General features: G+C 33.7%; 1 protein-coding gene across 2 annotated transcripts; it reads right to left on the minus strand.

Annotated features, from left to right (window-relative positions):
• Nucleotides 1–295: 295 nt before the first annotated feature.
• Nucleotides 296–16,832, minus strand: wt1a (WT1 transcription factor a). 2 transcript variants are annotated; one of them, XM_041217964.1, is made up of 9 exons: nucleotides 16,149–16,832; nucleotides 11,287–11,409; nucleotides 10,085–10,187; nucleotides 6,607–6,687; nucleotides 4,923–5,022; nucleotides 3,403–3,553; nucleotides 1,942–2,031; nucleotides 1,527–1,610; nucleotides 296–762 (listed from the first exon to the last, which is right to left on the minus strand). In XM_041217964.1, the coding sequence occupies exons 1-9, from the start codon at nucleotides 16,519–16,521 to the stop codon at nucleotides 641–643; spliced, it is 1,227 nt and encodes a 408-aa protein (XP_041073898.1). In that variant the 5' UTR covers nucleotides 16,522–16,832; the 3' UTR covers nucleotides 296–640. The 2 variants fall into 2 exon arrangements, with proteins under 2 accessions (XP_041073898.1, XP_041073897.1); XM_041217963.1 differs by having other exon boundaries at nucleotides 1,518–1,610.
• Nucleotides 16,833–21,376: the final 4,544 nt, after the last annotated feature.

The raw sequence follows: 21,376 nt of genomic DNA on the forward strand, positions 1-21,376 counted from the left end.
CAATACATTCTGGGAATAGACTCTGCAAATGTTGTTAAGAGGCAAGATATACATTTGAAAGTCTTAGTTAATACAATGCATTACTCTGTTCAGTATGGCCTCATATGTTTATGCTGTGGCAAGTCACTGACATAGTAACTTTGTAAAGTGTTGCAAGGTTGGCAAGATACTGTACATAGGGGGGAAATAATGTGGCACACTATAACACGTTACATCTCTAATTACAGTGTATTTACATAGTAGTTACTTAGTAAATACATGTGTATTCACACATAATTATAACGTTATTATGCATAGTTATAATGTGCTTAATGTGCAAATCTTTTTGCACGATATATGACAGTACATAATTGTATCAGAAAAGGGTTAAGGTAAGGTTTGGGTTATATCATGAAAACAGATTTACACATTAAGTACATTGTACCTATGCATGTAAACACTGTAATTATATGTAAAAACATATGTATTTACTAACTAATATGTTAATGCACAGTAGTTGAAGAGGCTTAATGTAAAGTGTTGCCTGGCAAACTTTGTTAACCTGGGTTGTACCACCTAGTTTCTGATACTACAGTGCTCTCTGAAAGCTAGCATTTCTGCAGTAGCTGACAATGTCCATTTTGTTTGCCTGCCGTGGTCTTTAGAGTGCTAACTGGAGCTTTGCCATGTTCCGCTGGTGCATGTTGTGATGGCGTACCAGTTCGTCAGATCTCGCAAACTTCTTCTGACAGTTGGGCCAGCGGCAGTTAAAGGGTTTCTCACCTATTGAGATGAAAAGACACTGGTCTCAATGAGCACGAAACGAGACTTTTTCAGTCTTATTTTTTAACCTCTATTTGAAATAATTTATTACATGCCATGGCCCACTTATTGCTGCCTCAGTGGATGAATCGCTGAATGAATGGCTTTGCAGATCAGCACTGTTATTTACAACAATCCTCTCAAGCCTTCCTTTGACATTAAACACTTAAGTGTGTAACTTGGAGCACTGTGTAGCTGTGTGGGCTCTGTGTGTCAAATAGCAAAGATTGTAGTAAATAAACAAGCAGTTAAAAAACCTTTTAAGTAGATGACAATATTTACGGTATGTGGTATTTTGAACACATGGCTAACAAGTTTTTAGTTTTAACAGCATGTCTTACTACCTATTTTTAGGCCAGAATTATTTCAAAATGCTTTTAAAGAAAAGTGATATTTATATGCTACGACTATAACAGAGCTAAACTATGTATTTTATTATCCATAATGGGTACAAAGTTTTGGGTATTTAGAATAGTTCTGGTCCACATGCGTCTGTATTATTTAATTCAATATGCACTTAGCACTGCTGTGAGTCAGGATACAGGCAGCAGTAGCCAATCACAAATGTGCTATTCTGGCTCACATATAATGGAAATTATATTTTTATTTTGTTGGATAGGTTTCTAGTTTTGCCTGTGAAACGCTTCACTACAAACTTCCAACTGGTACAGTGATTTAATGAGAATTGATAAATGTGAATAAAAAAGTTTACGCACTTGTTTTACCTGTATGAGTCCTGGTGTGAGTCTTAAGGTGATCAGACCGAGAGAATTTTCTCTGACAGGTTTCACACTGAAATGGTTTTACTCCTATGTAGAGAAAAACAGAAAAAAAGACGCATGTGAAAGTGAATGCATGCTTTTAAAATGAAAACGCCAAGCCACTTCTGTTTATGCAGCAACAAGCTGTGCTCCCTAAGTAAAATTTGTCTAAAGGTTTTACCCTATGTCATACTATTGCAACCAAACTGACAGATGCATGTGTAATGCAAGCAATAATGAACTGTAGGGTTAGGATCTATCTGATATATATATAAACACACACACACACACACACACAAAATAAGAAACACTAATAAGAGTTAGTCCAGCTTAGATCCAAATGCAGGTGCAAAGAGAAGTTTTCTCCAGGCTTTCTTACCTGTGTGTCTTCTCTGGTGCCTTTTAAGCTGGTCCGATCGAGAAAATCTCCTTCCACAGTCTTTGAAGTCACACTGGTAGGGTTTTTCACCTATAAAGTGCAGATAAAATAGGAAATGATTCATGCATTTACACAACCCCCCCCCCCCCCCCCCCCCCAAAAAAAAAAAAAAAACCACCCAATTAGTGTTTATTCCTTTGGCTTTCTCCAATGCAAAGAATAATACAAGCCAGTCTGATGACAAATTCCAGCAGTGCAGCTGTCTGAAAGTTTGCGTGTTTTTTTTTTTTTTTTTTTTTTCTCTGCTTTATTGATGATATTTTAAACTCAAGCATGGGGACAATTGTTTTAATTACTGCTTTAACACGTATTCCAATGACTTGATTACTGTATACAACGTCTAATTAAAACTAATTAAATAATTTTTACAACATTTTACATTTACTGCTTTAAAACTTTATACAGTGTCTTCCTGTGGTCTACATGTTTTACTGCCGCTCACTTCCTGAACATCCACAAACCCTGCTTTCATGCATCATTTCAATATCGTTTATTTTTTCGTAATTGATTTCACAGGTACAGGTACAAAAAGAAAAATAAATAGCAGCAGGCTTTCTAAAGTATTTGGATCTTACAGCCATGGCCAATTGTGTTGCATCACCCTATAAAATTAATTCACTTTGCTTCATAAAGTCGAATGAAACCTGCTGAATAATGTTACGTAAACATATCAAATTACCATAACGCTTTGTATTTTTCAATATACTTAACGAAAAACTGACAAAAATAGACTAGTATGGCTTCCGGTAGAATCATTCTGTAGTTTCTTTGATTACATGATGTTAAATAAAAGATCAAAATTATGTTCATATAGTTTTTTTTAATTATTATTCTGTCTCAGTTCCAAAATTTTAGGTGATGCAAAACGTTTGACTATAGCTGTAGATCTTAGAGCTTTGAGTAAGTCTTTTATTTTAACTGAATAGATTAAGCGCTGTGGTCTTCAACGACTGCATACTGTTGAGTACTAAAGGACGGATGCAACATATTTGACAACAAAACTAAACTGCTACACTAGTGTCATAAAAAATATGTAACATTTTAATACTTCATATTTCTGCTGCTTGGGTTTGATCAATCGGGTTTCTAGTTGAAATCCAGGATGTGTTTTCCATCTGGGGTAATTTTTATTTTACTGAATCACTAAACTGTTTCTGTGTATCCGGTGCGTTTTCTGTCTTTATCTGGTTACTGGAATAGTTCATGAAATGCATAATGAAGCATTGAGGAATCTTCCTTTTACTTTTAATAGCTTAATGAGGATTTGTTTTGTATTATTATTATTATTATTATTATTATTATTATTATTATTATTATTATTATTTGTTGGGTTTGATGGATGTAGTTTACAGTAAACTAATTTAACCTCAACGATATTTTTTCGTAAGAAAACACACTTACCTGTATGTTTCCTGCTGTGCATCTGTAAATGGGACAATTTGAAATATCTCTTGTTGCAACCAGGATATGCACACATAAACGGTCGTTTTTCATTGGCTTCTGACGATGATCTCACAATGGCAGGAGTAACTCCTGGCACTCTCCTAACATCCTGTTGGAACATTGAAAATGAAAGGGTGAGGCTTTTGATGGTTTCTAAACGTGATGCACACAGTGATTTCGATATAGTTCTTTTAAAAAGCCAGTAAGATTAAATTGAACTATTTGTTCTTTGAAGTGCTAGTATATCAAAGGCACATTAACACCTACTTGGTTCTCTGAAAGATAAACTGATAAGAAGTAAAGGATCAACTGTCTAACACCACAAGAAAAGCCCTCTGAAAAGACACAGGACTGTATTGGTGGTTTACATAGTGGTGAATAGTGCCATTTGTTAAATGTTAATACATAAATAGAACCAAACCTAACCATTTACAAAAATACACTAAAGTGTCTCACACATGCGGTTAGAATTATAGGTTTTTGTTGTCCCCTTCCTTTAATGATTTACATGATAGTGGCATTTACATCTAATGACATTTAATCTAAAATACAGTACAGTTTCAGTGTTATGCGTTTGTCTTTCAATATTAATTTAAATCTGGGTTCTTAATTTTTGTAAGTCGATTGTAATCCATTTTACAATCAGATATAATACCGAATGCTTTTAAAATACCTGTGCGTAAAAACCATGTGCTTCTAATTAGTACCAGCTTTGTATAATGGACTTTCATTATTAAGCTGTGCAGGTAATGCTGGCTAGAAGTTATTGATAGGGAAATGATAAACCAAATGAGAAAGCCATAAACCATTTGCACTGTTGACCTCACACAGAATCACCCCACCCAAGGTGGGGTAGGTAGGTCCCAGGGTTTATCAAATTAAAACCATCTGTCTCTATTATCTTGTAAAAAAAAATAAAATAACAGGAACAGCCACAAATAAAAATTATCTTTATTATTTATTTATTTATTTATTTTTTAAATCTAAATGCTCATTAAAGTTTTGTTGATGGACATTCTTAGACTGAGAAGAAATCAGGAGAAAGAAAAGGGTTTGTATTTCCAAAAGTCCACTCTACAGTATCTCTGCCTACAGAATGTTGGCGGCTTTAATTAAGCTTTGATGATTTATTCATTTTGGCAACAAAGGGGAAACCTTTATTGCTAAATGGATCTTAAGAAGCATTTCATTCTGAAATACATTTGAAATCGTTCCACAATTTGTTTATGTTTTATATTGTAGCACTTACTTTTGTAACATATTTTCTCATAAGTTGATAAAAAACAGTTCTAATATCTGTAAAGTAATCTAATAAAAAATATATAGTTCTGTCCGCACTAGATTTGTGTACTTTTTGTGCTGGCCTTGGAACCACAACACATAACAAAGTCCTGGCTGATTCTTCTCACATTAATAAAATAGATGAATAAGTCTGTAACCTTTAGTTGAACTCTGAAACACTTGGCAGCACTACTAACCTGGAGTCCTCTGAAGACACCATGAGTGTGTATTCTGTACTGGGCGCTACAGCTGTACAACAATGGCCCATTGTGGTCACTTTCATAACCTGTTGTGTGGCTGTAAAGATAAAGACAATCAGCATCAGGTTTCTGGGACACGTCAAAAGACAACTCAAAAGGCCCTTCAGATGTTACGCAAACAAGAAAAAGACATCAGTTTGGGAAATACAGTTACCCTATTCACACCACATAAAATGATGCTCAACCATCACGTTTTGAAAACTTCACTGAAGTGAATGACATGTGATTTTAACGAGTACTGATCGCACATTATTTAGGGTACATGTTATACTGCACTCCTTATGAAATAACGCCTAAATCCCTACTGTTGTAAATCCAGCTCAGATAATATATTGTACACTATATACTGCTGATAGCGTTTGCTAACTGCTGTGTGGCATTCAGAAATGTGCCCTGTGTCTACTGATAAACTGCTATAATTCACTTGGCACAAATCAGATATGAAGTAGTCTAATAAAGACAAATGGCCACAGTTCTACCTTTGACAGGATTTCAAGTGTGCCTCCAGTTTGACCTCAGATCAACACGCAATCTTTTGCTTTGCATGGTGAGTACCTACTTATCAGCAGTGAATGACTCAGATGGTGCTAGTTAACACTTAGACAGCGACGACATCTGGAGAGTTTCTGACACATACTTAGTGGCAGTGAGCATCAATTAGATTAAACACCCTCAGAACCAACTTACTCCAATGATAATTTCCCATTCCTTTTTTTTTCTTCCAGTACGGCATATGTTTATATAAATAAGTTTGCTTTAATACTTATATTTGCCCTCTATTTGTGTCAAGCTATAAAACTTCCTTTCTGCAGAAAACAGAAAATAAAGCAAACAAATTAGAAAAACCTGCAAACAGTTCATTCATTCATTCGTTTAAGAGATAAACACCTCAGGTTCATGGTAACTGTGAGCTGAGATACTGTAAATTGTAGCATTTATCTGGAGAAGAACCATGCATACTTTGGCTCCTATCCCCAGAGATGAGGCTATGTCTAGAACAGATTTTCCGCAGATTCAACTAATTGGTGAACCCAAAACTTTTTTTCGATTTAACCACTGATTATCATTTTGATATCTGCTGTTTTCCTTTTGTATTTTAGGGGCCTACAGGTCAAATATTTTACCGAACTAACAGGATCTGTGTTGAGCTATCTGGACAGTTAGAGCACATGTGAGTTTAATAATTCCATTGTGTCCTGAGTCTCTTACAGTTCCTTTCGGATGACCTCTTCCATGCTATTGTTATCTTGGACCGTGGTCAAGGCTGATGCTCAGCATTGCTTTGCAGGATATATGCCCCAAGACAGACACAACAGTGTCTAATTGCACATGCTGACAGGCTTTGAAAAACAAAATTAACAGAGACTGACACCATGTGGCAATGGCTCCTGCTATAATACTCATCTACTGAATAGCACTTCAATTTCATTAAGATAAGGGAAAGACATCACAAGCAATTGTTTGCTTTTCATTGATTTTCTTCAATCTGCACATATAAGATACACTTTTATAGTATAAAATTTTACTAGATCTTACAGTACGTTCAATATAACCAGGTCCCGAGATTGACATTTGGAACTAGTTATTTTAAATCAAGTGTTAAGTACAGTGCTGTGCTCACCTTTTCATTGTAGGTGCCAATGTGCTTACAGGGTTCCATCCCATGCATTCAAGCTGTGAGGCCATTTGGTATAAGTTGTCACTGTCATAAAAAAAAATACATTAAAACATGCCTAATTTAAAACTCTTTTGAAGACTGTAACATAGGGGAGCATGAGCAAGTAATCAAAAACTGTAATCATAGAACTCAAACAGGCACCATAGGAGAATGTAACAAAAGCCACGTTAAGACTGAAAAATAGCTTGTGAAGGGGAGACATCCTAGGTGACAAGTAATGAATGCCTGGAAGACAAAAGGAAAAATGTTGCAGAGGAGTGATACATTATTCTAATCCCACCACTCTCAAAACGAAAATACCGATCTATTATTAAAATCTAGTACCAAGACTATCACTTATCTTGGCATATGTTACCCATGCCCAGGTGCCAGGGCTAACGTAACGACCCTCAGAAAACAGGAGTTTAGATGATGCCTCATATAAATAATAATAATAATAATAATAATAATAATAATAATAATAATAATAATAATAATAATAATAATAATGCCATTCACTCTTTGTTCTCAATCTGTAAACACCAGCAATGCAAACGAACACAAATAAGTGTATAATATGAATTAAGGAAACCCTACAATAGTGCAAATGGACTTTCTTTAATATCTTTAAACAACTGATATGAAATAGGTTGTTCCTCGTTATAGTAATATGGTTGTAAGCTTTTTGTAAGGTTAAATTGGAGCTAATAGAGAAAAGTCAAGCTAATTGATTGTTTCTGTGATAAACATACATTGTAGATTTGACTTCTGATGTGTGATCCTAATTGTGTTACACAACAATTCTTTACAGCATTTTCTGGAATGCTGTATTCAGCAATACAGTATTTTTTGTCTACTGAATAAATTCAAATGTGTGAGGTTTAATTACTTCAGGCTTAAACTATGCTCTTTCTCATTTGTCACAAGCACTGGACACTATTATCCATTACATTGCCTAAAGTGCTATTATGCTTCTGCAATATCCTGCATCTCAACTGAGAGAGTATTCGAGATTCGCAGTAGCAGCTTGTGCTAGCCTGTGCCACTCACTGTGATGTGCAATTCCACAAATTCTTCCTGTAATGCTGCTGTGTAATTAATTCCTGCAGTTCCCCGATTTCTATTAGAAGTTCCAGCCTGAAGCTTTTTATGGCAGGAGTTTTTCTCAACTTTCTTTCGTTTGACACTTCATTTATAAGAAAGGCCTCCTCCATTTTTTCGGTCTCTTTAGATTTCTAACTTAAAGTTTCATACCAATGACTAATAAAAACTGCTCCACACATTTAAACGAGGAACGTTTTATTGAACACTCGTGACAAATAAATATTTTTCATCCGAGGAAAATATTTTTTTGTTACTGTAAAAGGTGGCTGAGTCACGGGTTCTTATCAACAGCTTTTTCTTATTTTCAAATTGTTTCTGTGTTCCGCAGCTAAACAACAACATGTTGACGATTCCAGTTTTTAGTGGTTTTTTGTTTTTGTTTTTGTTTTTTCTTATGATGGTATAATTGGACATGCATTGTTGTTGTCGTTGGTGTCAGCTGGTTGTCTTCAAAAACTGATTAAAACACTTTTAATGTTTCAAAGAGAGCGAGGCAGCAATTTTAAAGGAAATCGGCAGTATATCATGCAGATTTTATTTTGGCCTGCTGGGTGCTGTTACACAGCTCTTGACCTCTGTGCAGACATTCGTATTCAGCAGGCTTACTTCTGTACGCTGTCTTATTTTATGTCAATACAGGCACAGATAATAGGAATAACCTTTTAGATACCTATACAGGCACAGTTTTTAAAGGCAGAAGTATTGAGACCACAGAACACTCTTTTTCATTTCTGATGTTATTAATGCCCAGCGTTGCCTGTCACAGCTAATGGTTATACAGATTAATATCTGTCAGTGAAGTATGTGTTTTATAGTGCAGGGATAATGACCTGTCTCTAACTCAGTTAGAAAGCTATTTTATCCACCATGTACATTGACACTTTACTTTTCAAATTAAGATTTATTAATGTATAATTGCTTACATTTTGTTAGAAATAGCAAGATACATAAAAAAAATGGATTTGTACTATGTAAACAACCTGAATTTGTATTTTTAAACGGCAGCAGTTAAAACTTTATCATCCTTTATTACAGGTTAATAACATACATTATTAGGCATTATTAAAATGTAATAAACAAGACTTCATATAAGATAAACAAGTATTGACTTTATCTTGAATTGATTAATGTACTGGAACACCATATAAAATGCTATTTTAGCTTTTATGTACAGTAATTATAGTTCAAGCTATGTGTTATAAAGTGTTAGCAGTTTGTCGTGTGACATTAAGCTAAAGTGTGATTGATTTCAACTGTTTACCAGGAAATAAACCAGGCTGAGAAAGGTCTTAATTTAATTGCAATTTAAGTGAAATATTTAACTTGAATTCCATATCTTGTCTGTCTTGATATGGCCCCCTTCCTTCCTGTATTACCTCATCACCCACTTCCTTGACGTCAACCCACGCAGTGACTTTTCAGACAAAGCCTCGCCCTAATTTTTTGTTTGTCTGCATTAATCTATTCTAAATTATGTCATTGTCACCCATTCGAAAAGAAGCTTGTGACTTTGATGACCTGTAGAGTTGTGTTTTGTGTTTCTGTTACTTAGCTACCCTATCTGAAAGATATGGATCTTCAGCCTCGGTCAAAAAAGGTTTATGACTTATTTAGAGTTGCTTTATTAATACAGACGTGATCACAAAAGATGATGGTTTTGAGTAATATAATTTTTCTACAAGTCTTAAATTGTGACATAAGGCCATATATATATATATATATATATATATATATATATATATATATATAATATATATATATAGATAGATAGATAGATAGATAGATAGATAGATATAGATATAGATACACACATACAGTAATCCTATTACAGTAGCTGAACACTATTGAATACTTTACTTGGCCATATGAACTAGTTTTATGTTTATGCTTTATAACTTGGAGCTACTAGAACTTACAGCTAACAAACTGTGCCAAAGATTCAATTTCGTTGTGTTAAAATTGCTAATAAAAGTTTCTCTTTATTATACCTCTGAGTATCCAGTTAAAACCTGGGTTTTAAGTGGATGGGTGTCCTCAGCAAGACAAACACATATTCAGCCTGACACACAAACAATTCATATTTGCCCTTAAACAGCAGAGCATGGCACAAGTAAGTAGTTTATATGAATTAACTGATATGGCTGGCAAACTAATAGGAAATATCACCAATAGATGGATATAATATCCCTTCACACAACATGGAGAGCAAACAGAAAATGGAACTTATTGTAAGGAACTACTTTCCGTTTTTACTAAACGTGATCTGCAATCTCTGACACAGCATACCCCTCTGGTTTAGGGATTATCATTGGACTAGAAGAGAAGTCATGCAAGTTACCTGTTGTATGGGTTTCTGAGTAGCAGGGCTTGGCTCCCTGCACAGCTGTCTGTGGGGGTGTGGCAGCCATATACTGGAGGAGGCACAGAGTACTGCTGGTCTCCTGCAGAGAAACAGAGCTGCTGATTAGCAACACCCCTTCACAATGCTGGTCCCTCTGCCTTCGTGGAAGAATCAGCTCACTAATCTTCCTAATACTCTACTAATGACTGGCTTCCTTGTGGGGAGCAAGATTTATTGGTCTTTTTTTTTCAGATTATTTCGATAATTCTTAGAAAACTAAAAAAAAAAAAAAATACAATATATTCTTACAATACTAAGCAAAAAAAAATTACATATTCAGTTCATTTAACCAATTTGTAATTGAATAAACATGAACATAATCAGGGTAGTAATATGAAGTAATATTTATAGGATAAATATGCATTTAAGACAGAAGTGCTGAGATTCATTCTGCTGATGATTTAAATAAATAAATAAATAAATATAAATATCTAATGTAGGGACCATAGATTAACCCGTCGTTGTATAATATTATTGGGTGCAACGTTGTATATATATATATATATATTATAGATATATATATAATATATATCTATATATTATATATATATATGCAGAATACTTTGGCATCCCCCACACTTGCAGGGACTTTAGCATCCCCCATCCCCCTCATCTCAGAAACACAAGTGATATCTGGTTTTCATTTCCTACAAATTCGGGGAATGGGTCCCTGGGTGTTTTTAAACATTCCTAAATCCGCTTTACTACTTGTTGACTCAAGTTATAATTTATAGAGACACGTATACTTCTCACTAACACAACTAACAACAAAATGCTATTCTGGTTCACTGTGTTTTTAAAACTCTGCCACTTCAATTTGTAGTCTGAGACCTTTCTTGAACTTATACCAACCTTCCGATCCACTTTGAATATAAATGGCGTGAATTCCATCAAAGTCTACGGCACTACCATAGCTATGAATTGCAATGGCCATTATGAAGTCTAGCTACAACAGCACCCTAATGTAAACTAACTTAAATTCTGGACCCAATCGTCCGACAAGCTAAGCAATAGATATATATATATATATATATATATATATATATATATATATATATATATATATATATATATATATATATATATATATATTTTAATTGTAATTCAAACAGAGCTTTATCCAGTTGGATAATTCATACCTATTGTTGGCTGTTGGCTCATTGGGTCTTCGTGTTTAAAGGAATGGTTGGAGAACTGTGATGTATGATGAGAGGGAGTGTGCCCATAGTTGGGAGTCCCATCAAACCCAACTGTGCTGTATCCTAAAAGAAAAGAAAAATTCAATTAAGAGAATTAATGCATTGCCACGTCAGTCACTGCTGTGGGTAAGAACAGGGATTGTATAGGAACACTGGTGATAATCAACAATTGGTAGCAGAGTTGAGATCTGTAAATACAATGTTTTCAGTGTAAAAAAGTCTTACTTCCCTGAGCAACTAAAGGTAAAAAACTGGTTCTAAAGCTGCTCAAAATGGCAAATTGACTTGGATTTACTAGTAGATTGTAAATTAATGTATTATGTTGCTTTATTCAAAACACTATTTTGATATTTACCAGTAGTATTGAAAGTTATTAGTTTATCGTTGTCAACCTATATGGAAAAACTGACATTAAAGATTGTCAAAGTTAAATATAATGTAAATTGGTATGGTCTGTAAATAAATCTAAAACTGTCAGGATACTAGAGCCCCTCGGATCTAGCCGGGTCCAGACACGGGTTCTGGCTACCTGGGTCACAATCCCACGTAGTTTAAAACCATGTACCCGGGTTGAACTAGCGACCCACCTCAGGATGTGGGTCGACACGCTTTGACCTGGGTCACAGTAACAAACAGCCACGTGAGCGTCAGTTTCACTTTCATAAGGAATGTTTGTGTTTATTCTGTTTAGCCATATTTGTGTTGTTTGAGACACAGCATGAGTCAGATTGCAGCAGGGATGAAGAAACATTTGCTCTAATCAACATTTGTGCCTATGGTTGAATCCAGAGAAGCTTGGATGGAAGCGTCAGTAACAAGCTGCTTCCGGGGCATTGGTACACATATTGTTTATTTGCTTCTGTCACCCAGGTCAACTCAAAAGCAGTGTGAAATCGTGTTCCCGACCCGCATGACATCGGGTCCTGTGCCAGGTAGGTTCTGACCCGAGTGGAGCTGCCAGTGTGAAAGGGGCTTAAAATACATGTTATTATACATATTAGTATAAGTTTTTAATTAAACACTAATTTGAACCACAACTTTGAAATCTCTGATAATTTAACAAACTTTAAAGATATTTCAGAAATGTTTCATTTAAACATTAGAACACTGACATATCAACCAGTAAGGTTATTTAATTTGATTTTGTCACTTTTAATATTCTCAGCATATTTATTATATTATAGCAATTGTCAAACAATTGACACCGGTGAAAGAAATGTAAAGCCTGTGTACATTATTTATATCTAATGTTAAAAGATAAAACTCTGCAAATCAGCAGAGATACACAGTATATGTTTAGGTATAAAGATTAAAATGGAAATGTTTCTTAAATGAGATTATTTTATTGTATTTTAAATTCAGTATGTAATTATTCAAAACAAAATTTGAAACATGCTAACAATTTCTCCTTTCGATAAACTCATTAGAATGAAATGGCAAACCTTAAAAAGAAGTAATATTTAAACAGTCATAAAAAGGATGCTTTTCTTCACTCGTAATATATAATTTTATGTTTGATGCAGTCCATCTGTTCATTTTACCCTAGGCCTAATAATAACTAAAATCTGAAAAGTCTGAGTTAAATTAAAACTAATAGCACCTCCCACCATAAAGAGAAAATTGCCTTTACCAAAAACAAACAAGCTACAGAGTATAAGAAAGGTGACACAAGAGTGGAGTGAGTGATGCCTTCTCCCGACCCCAAAGTGACTCTTAATCGTAAATCAGGCGTTTCAACACCAGCTTCATTAATTACACGGGACCACTTTCACAACAGCTTCAGAACAAAACTAATTAAAAAGTTAGTCGAATCGTGAACATCTGATAGTTATCAATGAGAATGAGATGATTAGATGTTTTTTTTGTAACCGTTTATCCCCAATAAAAGTGGTATTAAGGTATTAATACAGTATTCATTTAGACTGGTACAGGTTCATCGGAAATAGCTGACTTGATACACTGAAGATTTAAAACACAGTAATACTTCCTTGAAGTTTGTCAGCATGTTTTTAGCATTTATCAAAGATTGGGTTTTTTTTGTGGTAAATATTTAATTGACAATTTTGTTCAGATTTTTTCCTAGTTACCCAGAATAAAAAAATAATAATAATAATTTATAACTGCGTTTAACAAAATGTTTAAGTAGCTGTTAAAACCCTGATAAGTCTTATCATATAGCAGCAGAGGTCTAACAGAAAAGGACTAAATAAAGCACTTAATCATCTCCTTTGTTATGTGCATGTATATTCTCAATGCAGTACAATTAAAGTATATCAATAAAGATGTGTTATTTTCTAATCCGGTGATTGTGAAGCATCTAGTTTCTAGTGCAATCTTTTTGGTGCAGTAAATTTTATTGTGGTATCTCAACCATCTGGTTGAACTCAGAGAAGCTTTAATTTCACAGCTGTTTCTGCCTTCTTTTATCTGGGTCTGTAACTCATGAATACTAGTTTGTTTGTTTTTTTCCAGCAACATGCAATATACTTTAAACCAATTCTTTATTCTTGGACTGAAACAGATATTTGGTGATCTTCAAAACAATACTCCAAGAAAACTGATTTTTGGCTCTGTTTTCCAATGTTGCCTGACCCAAAGCTTTAGGAATGTGATAAGAAGTTTGGGGCTCTGCACAAATCTTTTGATAGCAAGGTCTTTTTAATTAGGACCTTATCAAAGACAAGACTGATTAAAATGTGCTGAAAATAATTGAAAGTTGTACATCTGCTGTACACTGTGATCTTCGGAAAGAATCTGGTTATGAGGAGGACCCAGCTGGGTGGAAGAGCGGAGAGGGATGACAAAGAAAATGGACAAAGTTCGGAAAGTTTTATTTTCCAAGACTTGGCAAAACTAAACCTCAAGCCAAGGTAACATCTTTCCCACGGTCAGAAAGCTTTTAAAATACTGAACCCAGCCTTGACTACAACTCAAAGGAAACATCACTTTCAGAGCTGAAATTCTCCTTCATCACCCACTGGAAGCAACAATTGTCTTAATTTATTTATTTTTGAGTCATTTTGTTTTGTGATACATTTAAAGTACGCTACCCTAATAATAGCCAACCTATTAAACTTCAATGCAGTTTCCACTAAGTGTTTGCCTTTAGTAAATAAAACCTGTTTTTTTTTTCTTTTTAACATAAAAGCAGTTTTTTTTTTTCAAATAACAAACTTTTAGTATAACTTTTCTGTTTTATTTTGACAATACATTGTATTGTAGCATTTGAGGGAAGTTTAGTGGTGAATCGCAATGAGGTGACTGGCTTTAATCTATGTGACATGCCATGTGACTTAAAGAGGAGAAGAGAGATAAGAACAGACTCTGTGATGAAGCCTTTTTAATAGGAAACATATACCGTAACCATTTCATTAGGTGATCCACTCTGAGATAGTAGTTAATGGACTTCTTCTGGATTTATCTGCCACACAATTTGTGATACATCTGGATAAAGTTAGATGTACTATTAATGAAGAGCTGTGTTTATTTCATATTTTAATAAACCGTGAACTAGTAGTTCTACATTAAGAGCTATTCCCACCTTCTAAAAACCAAAAATAAAAAATAGATGAATTTCAAATTGGAATTCGTGCAAATTTCTTTTTACAGATTAGTGTTGGATTATTATTTCCCAATTTATTCATTTCAAAATATTACATCTTAAAACAAATATGAATGTTTGCATTAGTAATTTGAAGGTATTGCTATGTTAAACCGATAATCACTTGAGATTATATATATATATTATATTATATAATATATATATATATATATATATATATATTTAATTTAATTTTTAGATTGATATCATTCCGCGATGAAAAATGAAGTTGTTTCAGTCAGGCAAAATTAATCTTTATATATTTGTTGAATGAAAAAAGGATTTTGCTTGCAAGCACTTTTTATTTTTTTAAATACCAATTCAGTACATGCCACTTACTGTGCTTCTTTCCAATAAATGATTTTCTGAATTTCCATGCACGTTCAGTAACTAGTACTGCAGAGAACTGTTCCCTTAAACACTTAAAATTCAGTTAGCACACTTGTACATTTTGAAGTAGTTTGCCAACAAAGGAACACAATGAATTCTCAAGTAATAGAACAATTTTGGGTTTGTTTTAAACAGTATTATTAAACTTAATGGTAATCATTTAAAAAATAAAATGTGTTTGTTTAAGACTGCCAAGTGGATATTTAATGACTTCAGTGCTATTTCATCAAGGTGCAGAACATCTTTTCATTGTTTTATAATCTGTAACATGACAAGATAAAACTAAATTCCATTACTTTGTTTATTGTATTGAGAAAAATAAAGGATGACATTAAAGACCTTGAAATTTTAGTCCAGAGATGACAGACAAAGAGAAGGAGAGGTGATACCTTTTCTTGCACTAACTAAACAACAGTTAATTACATAATTAGTATTTAGTTAGTCCAATAGAATAGTCTACCTCTTCTTCTCTTTGCCTAACTTTTAGAAAATAAAAAGTATTTTGTGGATGTGAGTAGACTTTTTTTTTTTTGTCAAACATTTTTCATAACATATAATATAAATAACAAATAATAGAGCTCTCAGAAATAATTCTTCATCAGTTGTGTCGAATATTAATATTCTGATTAATACCTAAAGATATGCTAAACATATTGAAAGCGACAGGAAATAATTGTCTCCAGAAGAGACTTAATGAAAGGTTAATGAAAATAAATACTTTTTAAACATAAAAAAGTTCTCTTGCCAAACAAAACCACCTGAGAACACCACACAGAACGTTAGTACTGGAAATATTATGAAGATGTCTTACCCTGGTTCCTGGTGGCTGGCTGTGTTTCCATGCAGTTTGGCAGGTAGGGGCCATTTGAGAACATCCTTGCCTGGCTGGGAGGTGGTTGATTTGGTGGTGGAGCCCCAAAGGACCCATACCTACAAGCTCCAGTGCCACTGAATTGACCTGAAAAGTGAACCGTGAAAGCGCTCAGTCCGCAGTGTTCATCGTGGGGGTCAGTGGAGTTCCAGTTGGGCTCTTGCTTGATAAAGGAGCTGTAAGGGGCCCCTGGGTGGAAGTCCAAGACCGGAGCCCATTGAGGTGCATTACTGACTGGCAAGGTGCAGCTGCCATTGCCTGCAGGGAGAGACACTGGCAGCATAGCATTGAGATCTCGCACATCTGAACCCATGAGATCCAGAGCTGCCAAATTTCAAAACCTTTAAAATAAAAAAAAAAGCAAAAGAGAAAATAACCAGAGGTTCTTAAGACACTGTATAATTGTTTCCCCAAAGCAATCCTTGGCCCGATATATTGGATTAAACTGTTTGCAGGTCTTTTCCAGTTTAAAAAAAAATGCTACCCAGCGGTGTCAAAGTCCATGTAGCCTGAATTGCTTTGGTCCTTAAACACCAGCGTCCTTGATTACTGCTTGAGACTGTCAATGAGAAGTCAATGGGGAGAGTGTGAGGGAGTCTTTAAGAGTATGAGCTGCCTGGGACTCCTTTGCTCATGTGTCTGTTTGCATTGGAGTTTCTAAAGCTCAAATAGAGCTTGACTCAGGAGTGGGAGGAGTTAGGAGTGGTGATGATAAGCACCCTGCTCTATTCAGTGACCAGTCTTATGGGGTTTTAGCCTTTATCGGTGCTAAACAAAGGGCAAAAAAAAAAGGGGGGGGGGAATAATTCATCCCCTGCATCTTCTCAACTCCAGCACACCTGAACCTCTTTAAGCTTCCTATATTTCAGAAGAGAAATGATACATGCACTTTTAAGTACTGTTCTTCACAAATTAGGGTTAATAGATTTTTTTCTTTTTTTTTTTTCTGCTCAACGTTTTTCATCATGGTAAGTATTGTATTAAGCATATTTTTATAATGCCTGCTTCTTAGATTTTTGCCTTGTACACATTATAAAAGTATTTAGCACAATTGGTATACAGTTAGAATTGTTAATTTTTAGTAGGAGAAACAAATATAGAATTTATGACCTGTAGAGCTATTATAATATTCACGATCTTCTTTTAGCTGTGGTGTGAACTGGCTCTTTAAATACTGATGTATGTTTTTATAAGGTAGTGAATTAAATAAATGAATTCGCTTTTGTTTTCATGTCCTTGATTGAACAATTGTGACAAACGATTGGAAATATATAAATAGGCGCTTACACATTATGATAATATAACAAGGTTGCACTTACGTGAGATAAATGGTGTTGTTCTTAACTCTTATTAACGACAGCCGCCCGACGTCATTCTCGAGTAACAGACAAGTGATCCCTTACCTGACTTGAATCTGGATTAAAACGTTAATGAACTTTCCCCTCATCGGTAATCGCTTTTACCTGACATGTTTTCTTTTCATTTTCACACGCTCCACCGGGTTTGTGTAGACCTATTTTCTGTCTCTTTTCACATAGGACCAACGGTAAGCAGTGCGGCAAGCAGTTTATGAATATTAAAAGCGAAGTATCCCCAAATTAACTATTGAACAGTGGAATGATAGCAATATAGCAATAAAATGTGTTTTAACATGCGCGATTTATTATTATTTATCAAGCCCGTTAATATTCACCTACATTAAGTTGAATCGTGTTGATTTTATAAAAAATTTCCACAGCAATTTTCTACTTTTTTTTTTTCTTTTTTAAAGGTATACCAAAATAAAAGATTTATAGTAGGCTGGGTGATCATCCATTTATTGCAGGTAAACGCAAGAAGCAACGCGTTTTGATTAAAGATTACAACAGGTTAAACTTACGATCAAATTCCAGCTGTTTAACACCCAATATATTTAAAACGACTTTATTTAAATAAATAAAAAAAAAAAAAATAAGTAAGTGTGTTAATACCCTTACCCGAGAATAATAAATAAATAATCTGTTTTTGTTTATTTAGAAAGATATTTTGTTTAATGTTTCCTTTATAAGTAACAAAATGGAAAAGGGTGTCATTTTTTAATTTCCCCAGTCAATCAATATTTATAAAACATATTTTTTTATTTAGTTATTAAACTATTTGTCATAAATTTAATATATTATTAAAAAAAGGATATATTCCAGGTATATAACACTATATAGTTTTGTGATAGTGCTTGGTTATGACCACAAAGCTTAAGTTTTCGAATTCAAAAACTTACTTAAACAACAGTTGGAGAACTGCTTATGACGAATACATGCTGGGAAAACAGTAATATAATATTATAATTATATAATAATATAATATTAATAATATAATAATAATAATAATAATAATAATAATAATAATATGAAAATCCAAATCTAAAATGTCCGCACGTGGCACCTTCATATATCAGTATTCGCCCCATACATATAAATACAAGTGTAGTCAATTAATAATATTATATATGTATATATATATATATATATATATATATATATATATATATATATATATATATATATATATATATATATATATAATACATATTACTATATATATTTGAATAAGTTATATTTATTACCACGTTACAAAGTTCATTACAAGTTCATTAGTTCACTACGTTACTTTTAAGAACAGTAGGGCAATAGCAAGAATGAAAATGCCTCAATACTACTAATGTTTTGTTTTTTTTTCACTATAACTCGCCAACAATATATATATAGAGTAATATCTTTCATTCTTTCTTTTAGGGAAAAACTGAATCTTTTATTTAGTTTTCAATTGGGGTGTTAAGGTGGCAGCAATCATACACTGGAATTGCAAGCATCCCGTGAAATATAACTTAGCATTATACACTGATATTGCACATTAAAATATGTAATACACACAGGTGAGTACAAACAATGATACTTTATTTCCAATTATGATTAAAATCGCTGATTTTTTAAAAACAATCTTCCTCAACATTCCTCCACTGCTGGTATATGCGTGCGTCCCGTTACCAGCACAACGGTCAGTCCCTTGTGGTAGTTGTAGGGCCTACACACAATAATAAAACACGAGGCGCACATTTGAAAAGGTTGCCCTATATTGTAAACGAAAACGCGTACAGCTTACAACTTTAACCCACAATTAGAGGGCTTCTACAGTTATATGTTAGTCATTAACACATTACGCTTAACCTAATGTTTTATTAGCCTGGGCTTTGACATAAAACTTCATATACATAGAATTAACCCAATGCGTTCATAACATTTCTGTTTTATTTTGTAATAAAATGTATGACTAATATTGTATTTCATTTAAAACCAAAGAGATTAAATGAAGAATTAGTAATCTTTATATTTTGAAAGACTGTCACTTAAAATATTTATTAGTCGTTGGGATAATTAATTTCAGCTATTTCATTTGGAGTCATTTGCATATCTTGTATTAACACAGTTGTTTTATTCACTAGTTATGAATGCAAATGACCAGACATCAATTTAACTTACAATGCCTACCTGTAATATACATTTTTGTACGGTTGTGTAAACATGTGCACACTTCATCAGCCTTGAAGGGTTTTTTTTGTTTTGGAAGCAATTTTAGTTTTTTTGAGTATTTTGTCAATTGTGATCAAAGCAAAGCAGACATTTCAACAGAGAACCATTCAGAATCCAGATAGCAGACTATTTATCAGGCAAGAAATGAAATGTTAGGGAAATGTAAATGAGGTAAAATATTACATTCATGAGTGTTCAACGTTATTCTCAACAGTGTACCCCAAACATCTTGTCACCGATATACGATATTATATAGATCTAATATATATATATATATATATATATATATATATATATATATATTGATTATCCTCCCTATAACACTATCCAGATTATCCTCCCAATAACACTTGTCAGTCTTGTACACTGTTATTTCAATCCAAATTATGAACTTGTCTTAAACTGCAGTGCGAGTCCAGTGTTGTAACTTCTCCTTCACAATAATTATTAAAATAATTATGCACACCATCCCACTGTTGTCTTGATTTCCTGCCTTGCAAAGGAAACGTAGCAAGGAGGTTCCTTATGAATTGTGACACTATTGCTGAACCCATCCATGCTGAAAATACATAACATTTATACTATCTAGATAATTGCTGGGGCTGGTAATGAAATCCATCTGCCATTATGAATGAGATGTTTGTGTTGTCCATATTCTGCATGTCTATATCATCATACATACATACATGCATACATACATACATACAATACAATACAATACATACTAAAACTGTTCACCATCAGTAAGTGTAAATTAACATATTCATTAACAAATTAACATATTTCATAGTATATATAATCAGATATATATATATATATATATATATATATATATATATATATATATATACACACACACACACACACACACACACATATATATATATATCATATATATATATATATATATATATATATATATATATATATATAATGAAGTACATTGCTTTGAATGTAGTTATTATAAAATTACTTTTGTGTTAAAAAATATAACAGTCTTTAGGATCGTTATACAAATGTTGGGGGGGTTAGAAAAGCATGCAAATAACTGATAAACGCAGAAGTGCATCAGCATATCATTTTGTGGTTGATTTTGAATATTAGGAGGAGGCACAACTACTGTATCTGTTCATAAAGTAAAAAAAAAAATAAATTGTGCTTGTTGACTTCATGGTGACCTCACTGTGATTATCTACTGACACAAACATGATCTGTTAAAAACAAAAGGCAGCTATATCATCTGATGCACTTCACAGTACATGTAATGCTTTGCCTTCCTATTTGTAATATTGGCACCTTATGTCTAATATCAGCCAGCGTGTTACAATAGACCCTAGTGCAGTCTAAAGTACCCAAGATTATACACTTCTTGTTTCTAGCCTGATTGGGGGGGGGGGTGTTTGGCTTCTCTGCTGTTTGTCATTAACATTGCTGTTGCTCGCTGAAATGTGTGATTGGCAGGTGTAATGTCCCCATTCGATGCTGATGGCACTCTTGTGAGCAAAAAGATAATTGAAAACAAGCAAACGGAAAACACAAAAACACTGGGCCTCATGGTGCTTTGAGTTGGGTGGTCTTTATTAAAAACAGTAAAAAAAAAAA

This window comes from Polyodon spathula, chromosome 19 (genome assembly GCF_017654505.1).
Source record: "Polyodon spathula isolate WHYD16114869_AA chromosome 19, ASM1765450v1, whole genome shotgun sequence".
Lineage (NCBI taxonomy): Eukaryota > Metazoa > Chordata > Actinopteri > Acipenseriformes > Polyodontidae > Polyodon > Polyodon spathula.